Raw genomic sequence first — 14,928 nt, 5'->3', positions numbered from 1 at the left:
GAAATAGTATTATGAGTAACCCACTTAATAAGTAGTTTGTATTAAAATTTACCTATTTCTAACTTTCTAATACAATGAAAAGCGTCCTTTCGGTTTATCTTATTTTTTTAATTTACATTATCATAAAATACATGTTTGGCCTTGTTAGAATATCTAATTTTGTTATATAACAATAACTATAGTGATCAGATAGTTTAACTATTTCTTAGTTGAGTTAGTGAAAAAATAAGAATACCTAACAACTTTTACTTCTGTCAAACGTATTACTACAATACGATTTTCCTATACTATTTGGCGTCCTATAGTAATTTATAAGCCATTCGTTCCAAGGTCTCTTGTCTAGCCACGCGTAGGTCAAGTTAGTTATCTAATAGAATCAACACGCAAACTTTCCAAATACTATTATGTCTGGACCATCATCGTCTGGTAAACAACGCCCGTTTCATAATAATCCTTGTTACAAATAATATATCTAATTTAAATATAACATACCATTTTATGGTTCTAAATGATTTTCATCGACGCGCAATATTTTACACTGCATTATACTCCGACTAAATATGATAAACACGATGTTATTAAATCTTTTTAAAGTAGGACGTGTAAACATATTATTCTTTAAATAACAAAATTGAGTTTTTTGAAACAAACAAGGAATTGAGAATTTCAGTTACGAAATGAAATACGTATCGCCAACTATAAACCTTGTTTGTCTGATCATTTGTAATTTATCCAACAATAAAAAGTGGTCAAATGGTTTGGCATCATTCCGTTGCACCACTCTGTGCATATGTCTCACATCTTTTGTGTATTTTACCGTCATCGACCTTTATGTGATCAAAAATCTGCGACTCCTTTCTCGTCGTCATAGTTTAATATTCATAGTCAAATATTATTATTATATATCGTCCGGGAGGTCGACGAAGAAAACATACTCCAAGCAAAAAATGAAGAAAAAAAAAATAGGGTAAAAAGAAAAACGAGGATAAGATGACAGGACGTGGAGGAGGACGGCGTCCTCGGAGAAAAAAAAGGGAAAATACAATAAATGTACAAGGGCGAAAAAAAAATATATATAATAATAAAAAGTCTGCGGAGGGGTGAACACTAAAGGAAAGGGGGAGACGTTATGTACCCCTGCGCCTCGTACGATGTTTCCATTTTCCTTTTCCTTCCCTCTCACCCCGCCAATCCTCTTTTATTCAATACACACTACCGCCGCCGTCGTCGATCGTCTGCCCGCCACCGCATCCTACTCATACTGCACTACCCCGACATCGTCGCGACGATGCCCACCCCGTTCCTTTTCTTTGCCCCGAGTTTTTTTCTTTTTGTCTTGCATGTATCTCATGTGTGTGTGTGTGTGTGCGCTACGGACGATTTTTTTCCCCTTCTCAGTTTTCCGGCATCGTTCGTTGTGTACGGTTTTCCCGTGCGCGGTTATATTTCCACATACAAATACATACACAACAAATTTCACGTTTACGTATATGGTCGTTTTTAAGTTAAACGTCGGGTAGTTATTGCGTCTGGCCAATTAATGACGGCGCAACAAGACGACGACGAGGAGGAACGTTCGCAGTCACCCCCGCCGACGACGGTAGTGGTGGCGTCCTCGTCGTCATTACAGTCTAATCATACACCTGTCGTGGCGGCCATAGAAGACGACGATAACGAAGACAATAACATCACACCATCGGGTCCAGCGACGACAGCAGCGGCTGTGGCAGCAGCTGTTAAGCTGCGCCCGGCCGAATCGCTAATGCTCAGTCCGTCGTTGTACTATAAACGACTGTTGGCCGCCAATGTGGCCGCTACGTTTGGTAAAGCGGTTAAAGCGCATCACCAGCACGCCACTGTTCATCAATTGCAACATCATCAAACGTTACACCAACAGCCACATCAATTACACGGTCACCATTCAACGGCTGATACGGATTCTGATACATCGGGTGACGTTGATGACGATGACGTCGAGGATGACGATAGTACCACTGGTCCTCCTCCGATAGCTAATAAAATTAACCATGAGGTGATACACAAACAATCGAATTTCTAAAATCAATAGCTGTAGTTTAGTCACGTGTTCTAACTATTAACGTATACCGATAAGTATTCTTGCAGTATATTTTAAATGGCCAAGAGCTATTTGACTTTGATAAAACAATTGAAATATTATGGATACTTATAATTTAAAAAACAGTTAAAATCACTAACAAAATCCATAGTAAATTATCTATATTTTGTAACTCAAAAGCAAAACTCACAAACATTGTGAAATTTATAATTGATAAAAATCAACTTAGTGAATTAAAATCTAATCATTCTTTAGACTCGATGAGGAAGTATGACAATAGTCACATGATAAACACATAAATTTATCCACTCGGAATGGGTAAGGAAAAATTGTGTTATTGGTATATCCTCAAAAGTCCGTCTAAGCTACATCTCTATAACAAAAGTATAGAAATTTATCATCTTTAATCAAGATGTATCTTGACTAGACAACTAATTTAACTAAAACTACAGTAATCAATTTTTACGAGTATATAAAAAAATTAAGTTTTCGCTTCAAAAATATTTATGTCCAAGTAGCAAACTCAAAGAATTTTATTTAATACATAGAAAACAAGTTTAATAATAGTATTTATTACTTAATATTAATTTTTTAATACATTTTATTTTACTCCTTGCAATTTATAATATATCAATATGTAAACTTTTTATAAATTTTATGGTGGACTACTAAAGAAAAAAAATCTATTATGTTACGAATAAAGCATATATTATAATTATATATACTGGTAATAATTAATATATAGTTATTTAACTCATTAATTATTAATCAGTGAATCACGATTTTATAAGTATGTTGTTTTTTCTATGGAAAATTTATATTATTCATGGAAACAATTTAGTTCCAAATCATAAAGATGTATCAACAAAATTAAATCAAGTACATAAAATAATTAATATTCTGTAATAATATAATTTAAATAATAAAAAAAATGTAAAATTATACACCTTACAATTTTTAAAAGGAATATATTGAGGTACTAGTCTTAATTTTTTTTCTAAAATTCTTTAAAAACAATGAAATTTCATCCCACTAGATTTAGAACTGTTAAAAAAAAGCTTAACAAATATTGTTTTCAGGCCACTAAAATTTATAGAAAGATAAGGGAGATTAGTTCTCCTCAAAAAAATTACATAAACTATAATTAAAAACATTCTAGAATGTGGTAAAAATTAATCATTTTTAGTTAGTGTGTGCAGTTCGAAACCATCAAACACATCGTGAGATATGCCCTTAAAAAAGTATGAAGGAGAGATAGTAGGGCTCCACAAAGGAGGCAGGGAAGCAAAAGATTGTCCAAGTGGCCTAGAGATTCGCCTATAGAGCTAGAGACGTGCGTCGCAGTCACACGTTAATTATAATAAAGCAAATAACGAATTAAATAACAACTTTAGGATTTGTACTTGAGAAGTTATGACGACTTTTAAATAGAATCTAAGTGCGGGTATAGTTATTTATATCACTGGACATTTGTGGACCGTCCTTTTATCTTCGCCAACGTATAAAAATGATAATAACTTCCATAGTACTGTGGTCCAAAAGTTGATATCGATCATTCATTTTCTTAATTATATTGTTTCTTATTTAATAAGTCAGTTGAAAATATATGTTACTATTTAAAAAAAAACTTTGACGCCCTTATAAGTTATAAAGGACGACGTAGAAAGGTAATTAATAACTGATAAATCAAGAAGTATATGTGACTAATTTTTTTTTTCAATATTGTAATTATTTCGTGAGTAATGGAATAGAATATAATAAATTGATCACCTGTATTAAACTCAAGCCAAGTGTACATATGATATGCGTGANTAATTATTTCGTGAGTAATGGAATAGAATATAATAAATTGATCACCTGTATTAAACTCAAGCCAAGTGTACATATGATATGCTTGAAAAAAAAAGCTTTCATAGTTAAATTTCATTTATATTTGTTTAGTAACACTTTAGATAGATACTTAGAACTCAAGCTATTTGCTACATGTATATGTATATGATATTTATAAAAGAATTATAAAAAAGTATCAAATTTTCAAGATTACTAACAACATCTTAGTGAAATATGGTGGATGATAATAAACGTTATGATTTGTATTCATTAGGTACTACTAAATAGTCATATGAATATTATTGGACCGATAATTTATATTTGAAAAACTAATTTTTTATTTAATTTTACATAAATTATTTGTGATTGTTCCTAGTACAAACAGTTTTAAAAATTAAAACCATATAAATGTATGAACAAAAATAGATAGAGTTGAGTATATTACAAATTTTTCAATAATTTTTAAGTTAACATGTATATTTTAATTCTACTTAAATTCTATGTGCTTAACCTGACACTATTTTTTTTTAAATATTTCTTACAAATATTGCGTTAAAAAAAAAAAAAATTAATGCAAAAACTGCTTTCTTTTTAATACTCGATATTTTTTGATTAACTGATTCGCTATTTTAATATAATGGTTATTGACCCATTGATTGTTAAATCTAATTTTTACTTCATACGATAGCTAAAATTAATTTTAGGTTAAGGTTTTTTAAACGAAAAACTTACTACAATCATATATTTTTATTAAAAAAACATTAAATGTGCTTACATAATATTTTAATTAGACATGCATATGTACAATGTTATGTATACATACATAGTAATTTTTATAATTTCTAATCTTATGTAAATAATTAATAAGTTAACTATTGGCAAATGTTCCATTTATAAAAACTTCCGTCTGTTTGGCTCAACGCCATATTATTAGTGACGTTCAAAACACTTGATCGTCTGAATTTTAGACGCATCATACGAATAATATATTTTCATTTTGAGTCATGTAATGCAGTAATGTAAATTATTTTGAAAATAATAAATGTAATTTACATATCGTTTATACTTTCTTAGTGAAAAATTATGTTAGCAAAATTGATGAAAATCAGTGATTTATTAATTTACACTGTCAACCAGCTAGTTATACGTAAATAAGTGCGATTGCATATTATAAAACTTCATATTTCTGGGTTATTTTTAATAAATTTCAATATAAGGTAGCTTATACTTTTGTATAGAATATCGATCAAAGAAGATTTAGTACTTTAAATATAAATAAAATATATTTTGTAATGTTTAACACAGTGGTTAGAGAAATATAAAATTAAAAATGGTAACTACTAGTTTTAACACTAGACTATTATTAGGTTACATTTAAAAAATTAATTAATTAATTAAATTAAATAAAAATTACCACAAAAATTCATGCAAACCCAAAGTATATAAAAAATGTAAAATTCAAAATAAAATAATATTGCTAATATACAAATATTAAATGACTAGACAGATATGGTAGAACTGTTGATATCGAGAATGATAAGAGTGTTATCATTGTTGATGCTAAATTGATTAGTAATGTTTTTAAAATTTGTCTATTTACAGTGTATTGTAATTGTATTTTTTGACTTAAGAATTTTTAAATATCCAAGGATTGAACATTTACATACTATTATTATTGTTTAAAATTATTAGTTTGTTTTCTATTTTAATGTTTACAATGTGACAACAATTAAGTAAATGTATAAGAAAGTTTGATCTAGGCTAAGTTTTTTTTATCTTATTTCGACTATATGTTTTATGTTTTGATTCTTAAAGTTTCTATTAGTTTTACGGATATAAAATTCCTCACAACTGCATTGTAGTTTAAATATGACCAATTCATTGTGATTTGTTTATATTGAATTGTTCAATGAATTTTATTGTTAATAGTGATGGCTAGATAAGTGTTATAAGAGATATATTTATTAATTTTAAATTATATTCCATTGTCTTTAGTTTTTTCAAATTAATTTTTAATAATGGAACTTAAAAGTTTCAATAGAATATTACAGATTGATATAAACCTTACCAAAAATGATAAATTTTGATTTATGCGCTATTAATTTAGGCAATACGAAATTTTCTTAAAATTTATTACAATAATTTAAAAATAATTGTTTTTGTTTACATTATAATTTGTACACATTTCTGTAGCAGTGTGTGCAAATATATACATGTAATTAATATATACAGTGTGATTTATTAAGTATACCCATACTAAGTACTACACCCATTTATCGTAAAATAATAATTTGTTTATAAAAATATACAAATCAAATTTGGTTTATTTTTATAACGAGTATAAATATGAAGTTTATCGTAAGAAAAAATTATTTCTGGGGGTAGATTTTAGAAGTAATTTTAGAAAATTAAATGGGAACTTATTATTGTTTTTTACTATTAAATGGAGAATGATCTAAAAAATATGTTGAATGTTTGATAACCAGTTTTGTATAATTATTTTTTGGAGATTTAAAAAATGTTAGGTGCAATTTTTAGTGACGCTCTATTTTTACCATAACGCACAGATAATAATTTTACGTTGCACACTCCACTATTTTGTCATTCATTAATGCTATTTTAATTTATTTCATTCTCCTAATTACATAATTTACAAAATTGTATAAATTATAATTTTTCATTTAATAATAAAGCTTTTTGAATATTAATACAAAAAACAGTTATATAAAGCTGGCATTTATTTATAATATTTACAAATATATCCATTTTTTCATGAAGAAATTGATATATCTGTTAATAATCTTTATAATACAACAGTACTTGAAATTTTAACACATTAATAAAACTTGCATTTTCATCAAAAGTCTAACATTATATATATTAGTTCAATTAGTTTTATACTTTGTATAAGAGTATAAATATTACAACACTATGCAATTAAACTTAATTCATCGATAAATTATAAAGTTTAAAGATTTAGTATTCTTTGAAAACAAAAAAATGATCTTAAAATTTTTAAATTTAGAACTATTGTAGTTTTTAATTGTTCTAAAGTGCATTAACAAATCTATATTTGTCCTCATATAATCGACGGTATTTTTTTTAACTAAAAGAAAATTTTAATTATTTTTTGATGGTAAATCAAAATAAAAAATAATATTCTATATTCTTAGCCATCACTTTTTTTTATCAACCCGAAGGCTGGTTTACAACTCCAATTGTCCATTCTAATCGGTTAGTCGCCTTTTCTTTAAGTTCCTTGAAAGTTTTGGCTCTTGCATCACATTTAATTTGTCCTACATAAGAATCATCACTTAAATATCTAATTTTAATGACAAAATAACTTTTATTATATGTAAAGCAATTTGTTGCGAATTTTAATATACGAATCATTACCTTATTATAAAAATGTAACACTTATGGACTTGACATTTGTTCTTAAAAATAAATGGCAAATGATTAATTGATTAATTGGCTGCTTGAGGAATGGGATAGTGCTAAAAATTAGCATAAAAACGTATGTTTAATTAACTGGGAAACTGTTTACGGGGATCTATTTACAATTTCAGTAAGAAAATGTCAGCTTTTTGTTGCAACATTTGCCTTCCGTGTACGTATGTCGATAACATGACCGTTTAAAGTTTCGTATATGTTTAGCGACTGATTACACGATCGACCGAAAGTATAATGCGCAAACTGGGTCAAAGTCCTTCATGTCAGACCTCATGGCGCTAAAAACTTTTTTTTCGAAGTCTTGTGTATTACCATCGCATACCTCTAAATATTGACCTTGTTAATATTATGACAACAATTATTTTATCTTCATCAGGATACATGATTCCTAACTTAAACAAAACAAACTAACACTAAAAAAGTACTTATTTTAATTTTTTTTGTGAAGGAAGCAACAGTTGTTTTATATGTCCCAATTTTCAATTTAAAAATACACAGCATAGTAAGAGCAAGTACAAAGTGTTATTAATAAAGTAATATTTATAAAATCATCAATGATCCAATTAAGAAAATTACTGATCTATAACAACTTTTGAAATAGTACTACGAAAGTTATCTACATTATTAAATATAAAATGGAGGAAGAGTGCGACAAATTAATGCGATGAAAATAACATAACCTACACGTTACCTCCACTCTAAATTTTAAAATACTTGTAACTTCAAAAATAATAAGTCAACAGTTGTTGTCGGCCAGTCATTTTCGCCATTAGATCATTTTTTATTTTATAAACTAGTTAAATATGTATATTGTCATTTAAAAAAATGAAGTTGACAACCTTATATGGTATCGAAGACGAACTAAAAAAATACTTAATAAATCAAGAAATATATAAAACTAAAAAGGACCAAAAAGAATTTTCTTAAAATTATTATTATTAGGGAAATTTTAGTGACTAATATTAAAATAATCACTCTGTATAAATAATTATTGAAAGTGATAAGTATAGTTCACTTTAAATCTTTAATTTGGTATAGGTTTTAAGAATTCAGACGTTTCAGAACATTATCAAACATTGAAGTGAAAAAACAATTGCGTAGGTGGTTCGTTAAAACACTTCCTGTGTTATATTTTTTTAATTTCATTTTCATGAATAGCATACCAAAATAAAATTTTTTTTCTTTAATATATTATATTAAAATTTGAAATTTTTACTAAAAGTTATTCTTTTGGCACATTAATAATCAAAATCAGCCCAATGAGAGCCAACTATTTATATGGGTAGACAAAAAAAAACACATCATTGTAAAATCAATACATTCTCAGTTTCGCATCGAAGCTAAAATTACTTTATGACTGTGTTTGATTTCTATTATATTTAATATCATAATAGGATTCATTCAGGTATAGTACGTGTTTTAGTCAAATGAGTTCAACGTAAAAGTTTTTCTAAATATTTTTGTTTTCTATAAAATGAAAACACTATAAAAGTATAGACAATCCTTTAACTTGTACAATAATTATAAACATATTATTAAATATTTCTGTATGTTCGGCAACGTAATAATTATTTAAATATACAATTGTTTTGGACTATTGCATCGGGACTCCATAAAAACAATATGATTATAGTTTAATCTGTCAAATTTAGTTGATATTATTGTATACGCACACCAACTATGCTAACTCGACGTTTCATAGTGTACACGTGCAGACAATAAAAGCTATTCTGTTTTGTGCACATAAGCCCGTGTGTTTGTTCGCAGCAAACGCGCGTGCATGTCCGTTTCTGATCTAACCGAAAACACGTGAACAATGAACCGCCGAGGCGTCAAAGCAATGCTATTGTAATAGGCCATGTCGTAGAAAATCTACAAGAATTCCATGCAAAACACAGAGAGCATCTACTATTTTATGTAATAATAGATTAATTTATTTGCTCTTTGATCGATTCCAAAGGCCTCGACTAGATCACAAACCAAGTTAATTTTATTGGTAAAGAGTGAAATGTATGTGTTTCGTATCTATAAATTAGATCTGGTAGATGTTAAGTAATAAACTTCATAAATGCGAACACTTCAATAACTAAATCGTATTCTGTTATATTGATGTTAAGTATGTTAATGTAAATGACAATAAAACTATTGTAAGGAATAAAAAAAATAATTAATTACGTCACGATTATTGTACTGATTTGAAATAACAAAAAAGTATTGAAATAGTGATTCATATTTTTAATTAATTTATTCGTTTAATTTAGTCATAAATCATAAAATGTTAACGAATCATGATGTAAGACAACTGTTTAGTAAACACAAAATTGCAGGCCGATAATTTGTGACCAATCATACTGACGCAATCTATGACACGATGTATTTTGTTGCATTACTTTGTTGGTCATTGAATATTTCTTAAAATATATTGCACTCAAAAACTCGTATTTTTTTTTAACCACCTTCATTATCCTCCTTGCTATACAACATTTTAAAATAACATATACATCCTCAAACTCAGAATTCATGATTTAATAAAAAAAAAAACGTATGCTAATATTATTTGCACTGAAAGATTATAAAAATTGAGTGAGTGTTTTAGTAGAAATGACATGTTTGAATTATTTTGTATCATATTGATGGGCCTACGAAGCGGTTAAAATGTTACAAAAACTGGTTGACAGGGTTGCAGAACATAATTAAAATTGGATTTGTTCCAACAACGTTACATAAGCGTACTACTCACAAATAAGAGAACTTCGAGTACTTTTCACCGTATTTTAAAGTAACTGTTTAATTTATGGCTCTATATTAAAACACACAATATCCATCTTTTGCTTGTTAACTATCATTATCGCTTGAAATAGATAGCTAAGATGAGCCAAAAATGCATCGATATTCGTATATTTATTCAGTTATTTAAATATCGTATTTTTTAATATGTCTTATCGACAAACGTGTGTTAAATTTATTCTTGACGAATTTAAATAATTAAAATTAATATAGATAGCATAATTTATACAATATAGATTCATATTATTTAAAAATATGAAAATCAACAGTGATTAGTTATACGTAAAAATAAATAAAATGTTGACAAATCTTTAATGTATATTTTGGTATTTTGATAGAAGGCGGCTTTTTTGTGGCCGCCGTCGGATCAACAAGCACAACAGCAGCAGCAGCAGCAGCAACAACAACAACAACAAAGTAATCTGTCCGTAACTGGACAAACAGCCATTTCTAGTCATAACAACAACAACAATAATAGCTTAATTAATGGTAACAAGTGCGGCAGTGGTGCTGGATCAGCTATCCACACGCAACACCTACAACAGCAAGGTGGCGCGGGATCAGGCAGTGCCGGCGGCACTGGACTGGTGCACTGGATGTCAATGATGGCCGAACATATGAATAATGCGGCAGCTACACATCACCATCATCACCATCCACATCACCACCATCACCCAGGAGATCCAGCCAACGCTATGCATTATATGTGGAACACGCCTGGAGTCGACATGGTGAGTTAATAAGTGTACTATTATATTATAATATAGAACAAAGTATATTATAAAAAGTGGCGGATTTATATACAAGCACTAAAGACACTTGCCTACAACGATAATTTTTTTAAGATGTATGATTGATGCTTAGCAGTAATTTTCCACGGGTCTACAAGCGATAAACATATAAATCGAGTTCTAAAATTGATTAACTACACCATACAATTAAAATAGTTCAATCTAATATCATCAAATTTTCTTCTTTAAAATCTGAAAATACTAAGTTTATTATAAGAAGTTATAAATTTATTATTTAATTGTTACAAGAGAGTTGTCTAATACAGTGTAGAAAATAATTTTAACAATTAAATTTACACAATATTAAATATTGAGTAAATTTATGTTAGCTACTTTACAAATCATCAGAATCCTAAAAATTAATAGTAGTGTTATAAGAAAGGTATATTCATATTGAAAGAAACTAAAAAAGTTATCAAGATTAAAGGTTTATTTTAAACTGTTAACAAAGTACACTTCTTAGTAATGATTTTTTTATGGAGATTTATTAAGACATTTTCTCGAAAATATTATATACATTTTACGAACACTATTATGACGTTATTCGTGCATTAAATTATTATAGTATAATCTGTTTTTTTATTTTTATGATTAGTAATATTCTTACCTAAATGTTATAATTCATTCAAACGTATAAAAAACTAATAAAAAAATTGAAAATTTAATATAATTTTAAGAGACATTTTATGAAAATAATTAAACGTATAAAGTCTTAAACATGTATAACAGAAATTTAACAAACTTCCGGGTTGAGAGAAGAACAAAATAAAAAACTTATTCGCATAATTCTTTAGGGCCGTTAAGACAAAAAAATACCCTGATCACATCTTAATTTCTATCCGTGAGATTCACCGTTCATAACGGAAAAAAAAGAAAAGACTGAAAAAAAATTCATCCCCAAACTCATACATACTATGAGTAATTACCAACCCCCGTGGAGACGATACCATGGTGTGTAAAAAAATAAAGACGAGTATTTAATATGCGAGAGATGTGACGGTATGTAGATATGCATGTATGGGGTTATAAGGCGATTTTTTTTTACTTTCCAGTCTCTTCTCCCCACTCGGATCCACCTTCTAAGCATAGAACAATAATATTAATAATCATAATGCGCGCTTTGTCGTTGTAGTTACCCCTCACCAAAGGGAATTTTTTTTAAACATTTCTAGATAGCAGTGGTCGTAAAAAATGAGATTTTCTTTCTAGTCCACTCGTCCGTATAGTCACGTAGCTCTGAACGCATATGTATATACATAAACACCGGGTGCAAAACGAATGTACATAAAAAATAATAATAATTTGAATAATGTGTGTAAAAAACAATGACGATGGGGTAGCGGCGACAACCGGTTGTGGGCCGCTAGAGGCTTATGTAAATGATTGCGATCCGGTATAGCACACAAGTGTGATGGGAAAGACTCGAGAGGGTTAACTATGCAAATTACTTGGTAAACAAAAGGATGCCTTTGCCGTGTGTGTATGTTTTTTTACTAATGGTCATAGACCATGGGAGAGAAATCTTTTTTTTTCGTTTGTCTTAACTCGTTCTATTGTACTTGTTGTACACACCTTGTGGCTCTTTTTTTTTACTCAACCAATCCCAAAAGAACAGGGGATGAATGTTATATAACCCATCGTTTTTTTTTTTGTCTTAGAGAATATAAGCAGTTCAATGCATAAATTTCGGATAATTTTTTTTTACATTTTTTTTTTTTAAATAAAAAAATGTCTCACCCAAGACCGTTATATAGACGATGTATAACTGTTTTTCATTTATATATTGAATAAACGTTGTATTGTTTAATAGTAGCTTCACTTTATGTTAAACTTGAAAAAATAATAATAACAGCAGTCGCAGCACACCGGTCGTACCGTGTCTAATGCAAGTCTGTTGGAATCTATCAAGTATAATCAATAATGATAATTATTGTAACATATCCGTAACTGATGTAAAAAATAATTAAATGAAAATGAAGAAAAGTCGTATATTATTTACTAATTGTTTTATTAAATGATGAAGCACGAGTTCCGTCGTTTCAACGCACAAATTTTGCCCTCTTAACATTAAAACGTTCCTAGAATACTTAATCGATTAATTTTGCTGATTTTTTTACTGAAAAATCGTCAATTTAGCGTAACTTATAATAAACGCATACTGTAAAATAGCAACAATTTTCGCTTACTTCGCATGACATGTTAGAGCGCCTAAGTTTCCTCAAAACGATGTTGCGGTGCCGGTGAACCCAATGCTGTGTTTTGTAATTAGATATCGTTACTGCTAATTTACACTAACGGTATACACTCAGCGAAATTAATTTCTATACATGTATATTTATTATAAGCTGACAATCACACGCACTACCTTCTTTCATAGATTGACAGCAATTTTAAATATAGTACATCGTATTAATGAAAATTACATTTTTCAAACGATACTGGTGTTGTATTCTTAGTAAATGTTTATTACTGTCCAGCGAAAATCAATAAACAACTATTAATAATATTAAGATTAAAAGGAAGCGCAGTATAATATTGTTGTGCATGTGATTCCATAAAAATTATGTTTATTTTATAACACGATCAACATAATTTTTTAATTGTTTCGAGTAAAATGTTTGATAGTTCAAAAATATTTAAATAGCTGAAGACTAAATTTCTTAAAAGAGCTTGTAATTTTGTAGAATTTTAAATGAAAACCAATGTCGTAGGAAAATTATACAATTGTTAAAAAAAAACATACCGACATAATTAAAGGTTGAATACAGCATTTTTTAAGTGAAATAAATCTAATAAAACAAAATGAAAACTGCATAAACGCATTTTTACTTCGTTTTTCGATAACTGCGATACAGTTGAAAGACTCGTCAATATTAGTCTACTTAATAACAAAAAAAGAAACCCTATGCACGAATAGTTATGACTTTAGGAGGCATTCTTAATTTCGGTAGTCGCCAAAGGTCTGTTTTACATTGCTACTAGTATTGTTGTTGTTGATTCACACTGCAATAACAACACAATATAATGTTGTACTAACCACACGAGCCCATTGACCGTCATCGTCGAATGTGCAGTGGTTTGAATTATGAATGAACCTATTGTGTACACAGAACTGAATATTACCCTCGATCAATTTGTAGGCCAATATTGCCGATGTAATAATGTAATGTCATACTGCAACGATATGTATGGGCACGGTAAGTAAATATATGTGCACTACAATCGGCGGGTCTGTCATTGTGCACACCGTGACGACGGCATTTACAACATGATTACAACCAAAGAACGAGGAGGAAAGGCGGATTCTTATTATTTTATCAGAAAATAAAAACCCAAAAATACCACCCCAGCGTATACAATAATGATGTGTAATTCGTATTACCTCGTTAAAAGCCGCCACCCTGCCGAGTGGTCTCTCTTCTACAGACGTGCGATATTTGGTCCTGAAATACAAACAATGACCACTACGAATTGCGCTTACGTTCTATAGGTCCGAATCTATTTTGTTTTTTACTTCCTTTCCGGTGTACTGAACAGCCCGCTGTGATCTTGTCGACGAGCTAACACGGAATGTTGTAGTCTCGTGTGTTTTTTTATTTTGGTTCGGCGGTTGATTTCCAGAAAGGTCTCTACTCATTGGACTAGCGTTTAGTAAAAATGCGTTTAAAAAAAAATTGTGTAGCATAATAGGGAAAAAAATACATACGATACAATTGCAACATGTTTTTTGGGACTAGTACAAAAAAAACCTCTCCCTTTTAAAACGATTCTCGATGTTTTTCGTTTAATTTGAATCGTTTGGTAACTTAAAATTTGCATAAAACCGTATAGATGAAATTTCTCTATTAATTTAACATATTAAAACATTTTTTTTTATATAATTAATATATAAATGAATAATTATGCTTTTTAATAATGTATTTTTCTAAATAAAGTGGACATTTAAGAAATAAATTGAAAAAAAATAAATATGTCATATTTATCATGAAA

General features: G+C 29.0%; 1 protein-coding gene across 9 annotated transcripts in view; it reads left to right on the top strand.

Moving 5' to 3' along the window:
* Nucleotides 1-14,928, top strand: part of LOC126895663 (zinc finger protein rotund-like) — an 83,399-nt gene that overhangs the window by 19,479 nt on the left and 48,992 nt on the right. For 3 of the 9 annotated variants that reach the window (XM_050667801.1, XM_050667803.1, XM_050667805.1), the window contains exon 2: nt 10,486-10,878. In XM_050667801.1, the coding sequence (XP_050523758.1) occupies nt 10,486-10,878 (393 nt within the window). Of the gene's footprint in view, nt 1-1,396; nt 2,033-10,485; nt 10,879-14,928 lie in introns of those variants that run through there. The other 6 variants (XM_050667802.1, XM_050667804.1, XM_050667799.1 and 3 more) reach the window with 5 other exon arrangements.

The sequence above is a fragment of the Daktulosphaira vitifoliae genome, unplaced genomic scaffold (assembly GCF_025091365.1).
Source record: "Daktulosphaira vitifoliae isolate Bord-2020 unplaced genomic scaffold, ASM2509136v1 Scaffold_1, whole genome shotgun sequence".
Lineage (NCBI taxonomy): Eukaryota > Metazoa > Arthropoda > Insecta > Hemiptera > Phylloxeridae > Daktulosphaira > Daktulosphaira vitifoliae.
The sequence above is the reverse complement of the archived record's forward strand: the minus strand, read 5'-3'. Positions and strand labels throughout refer to the sequence as shown.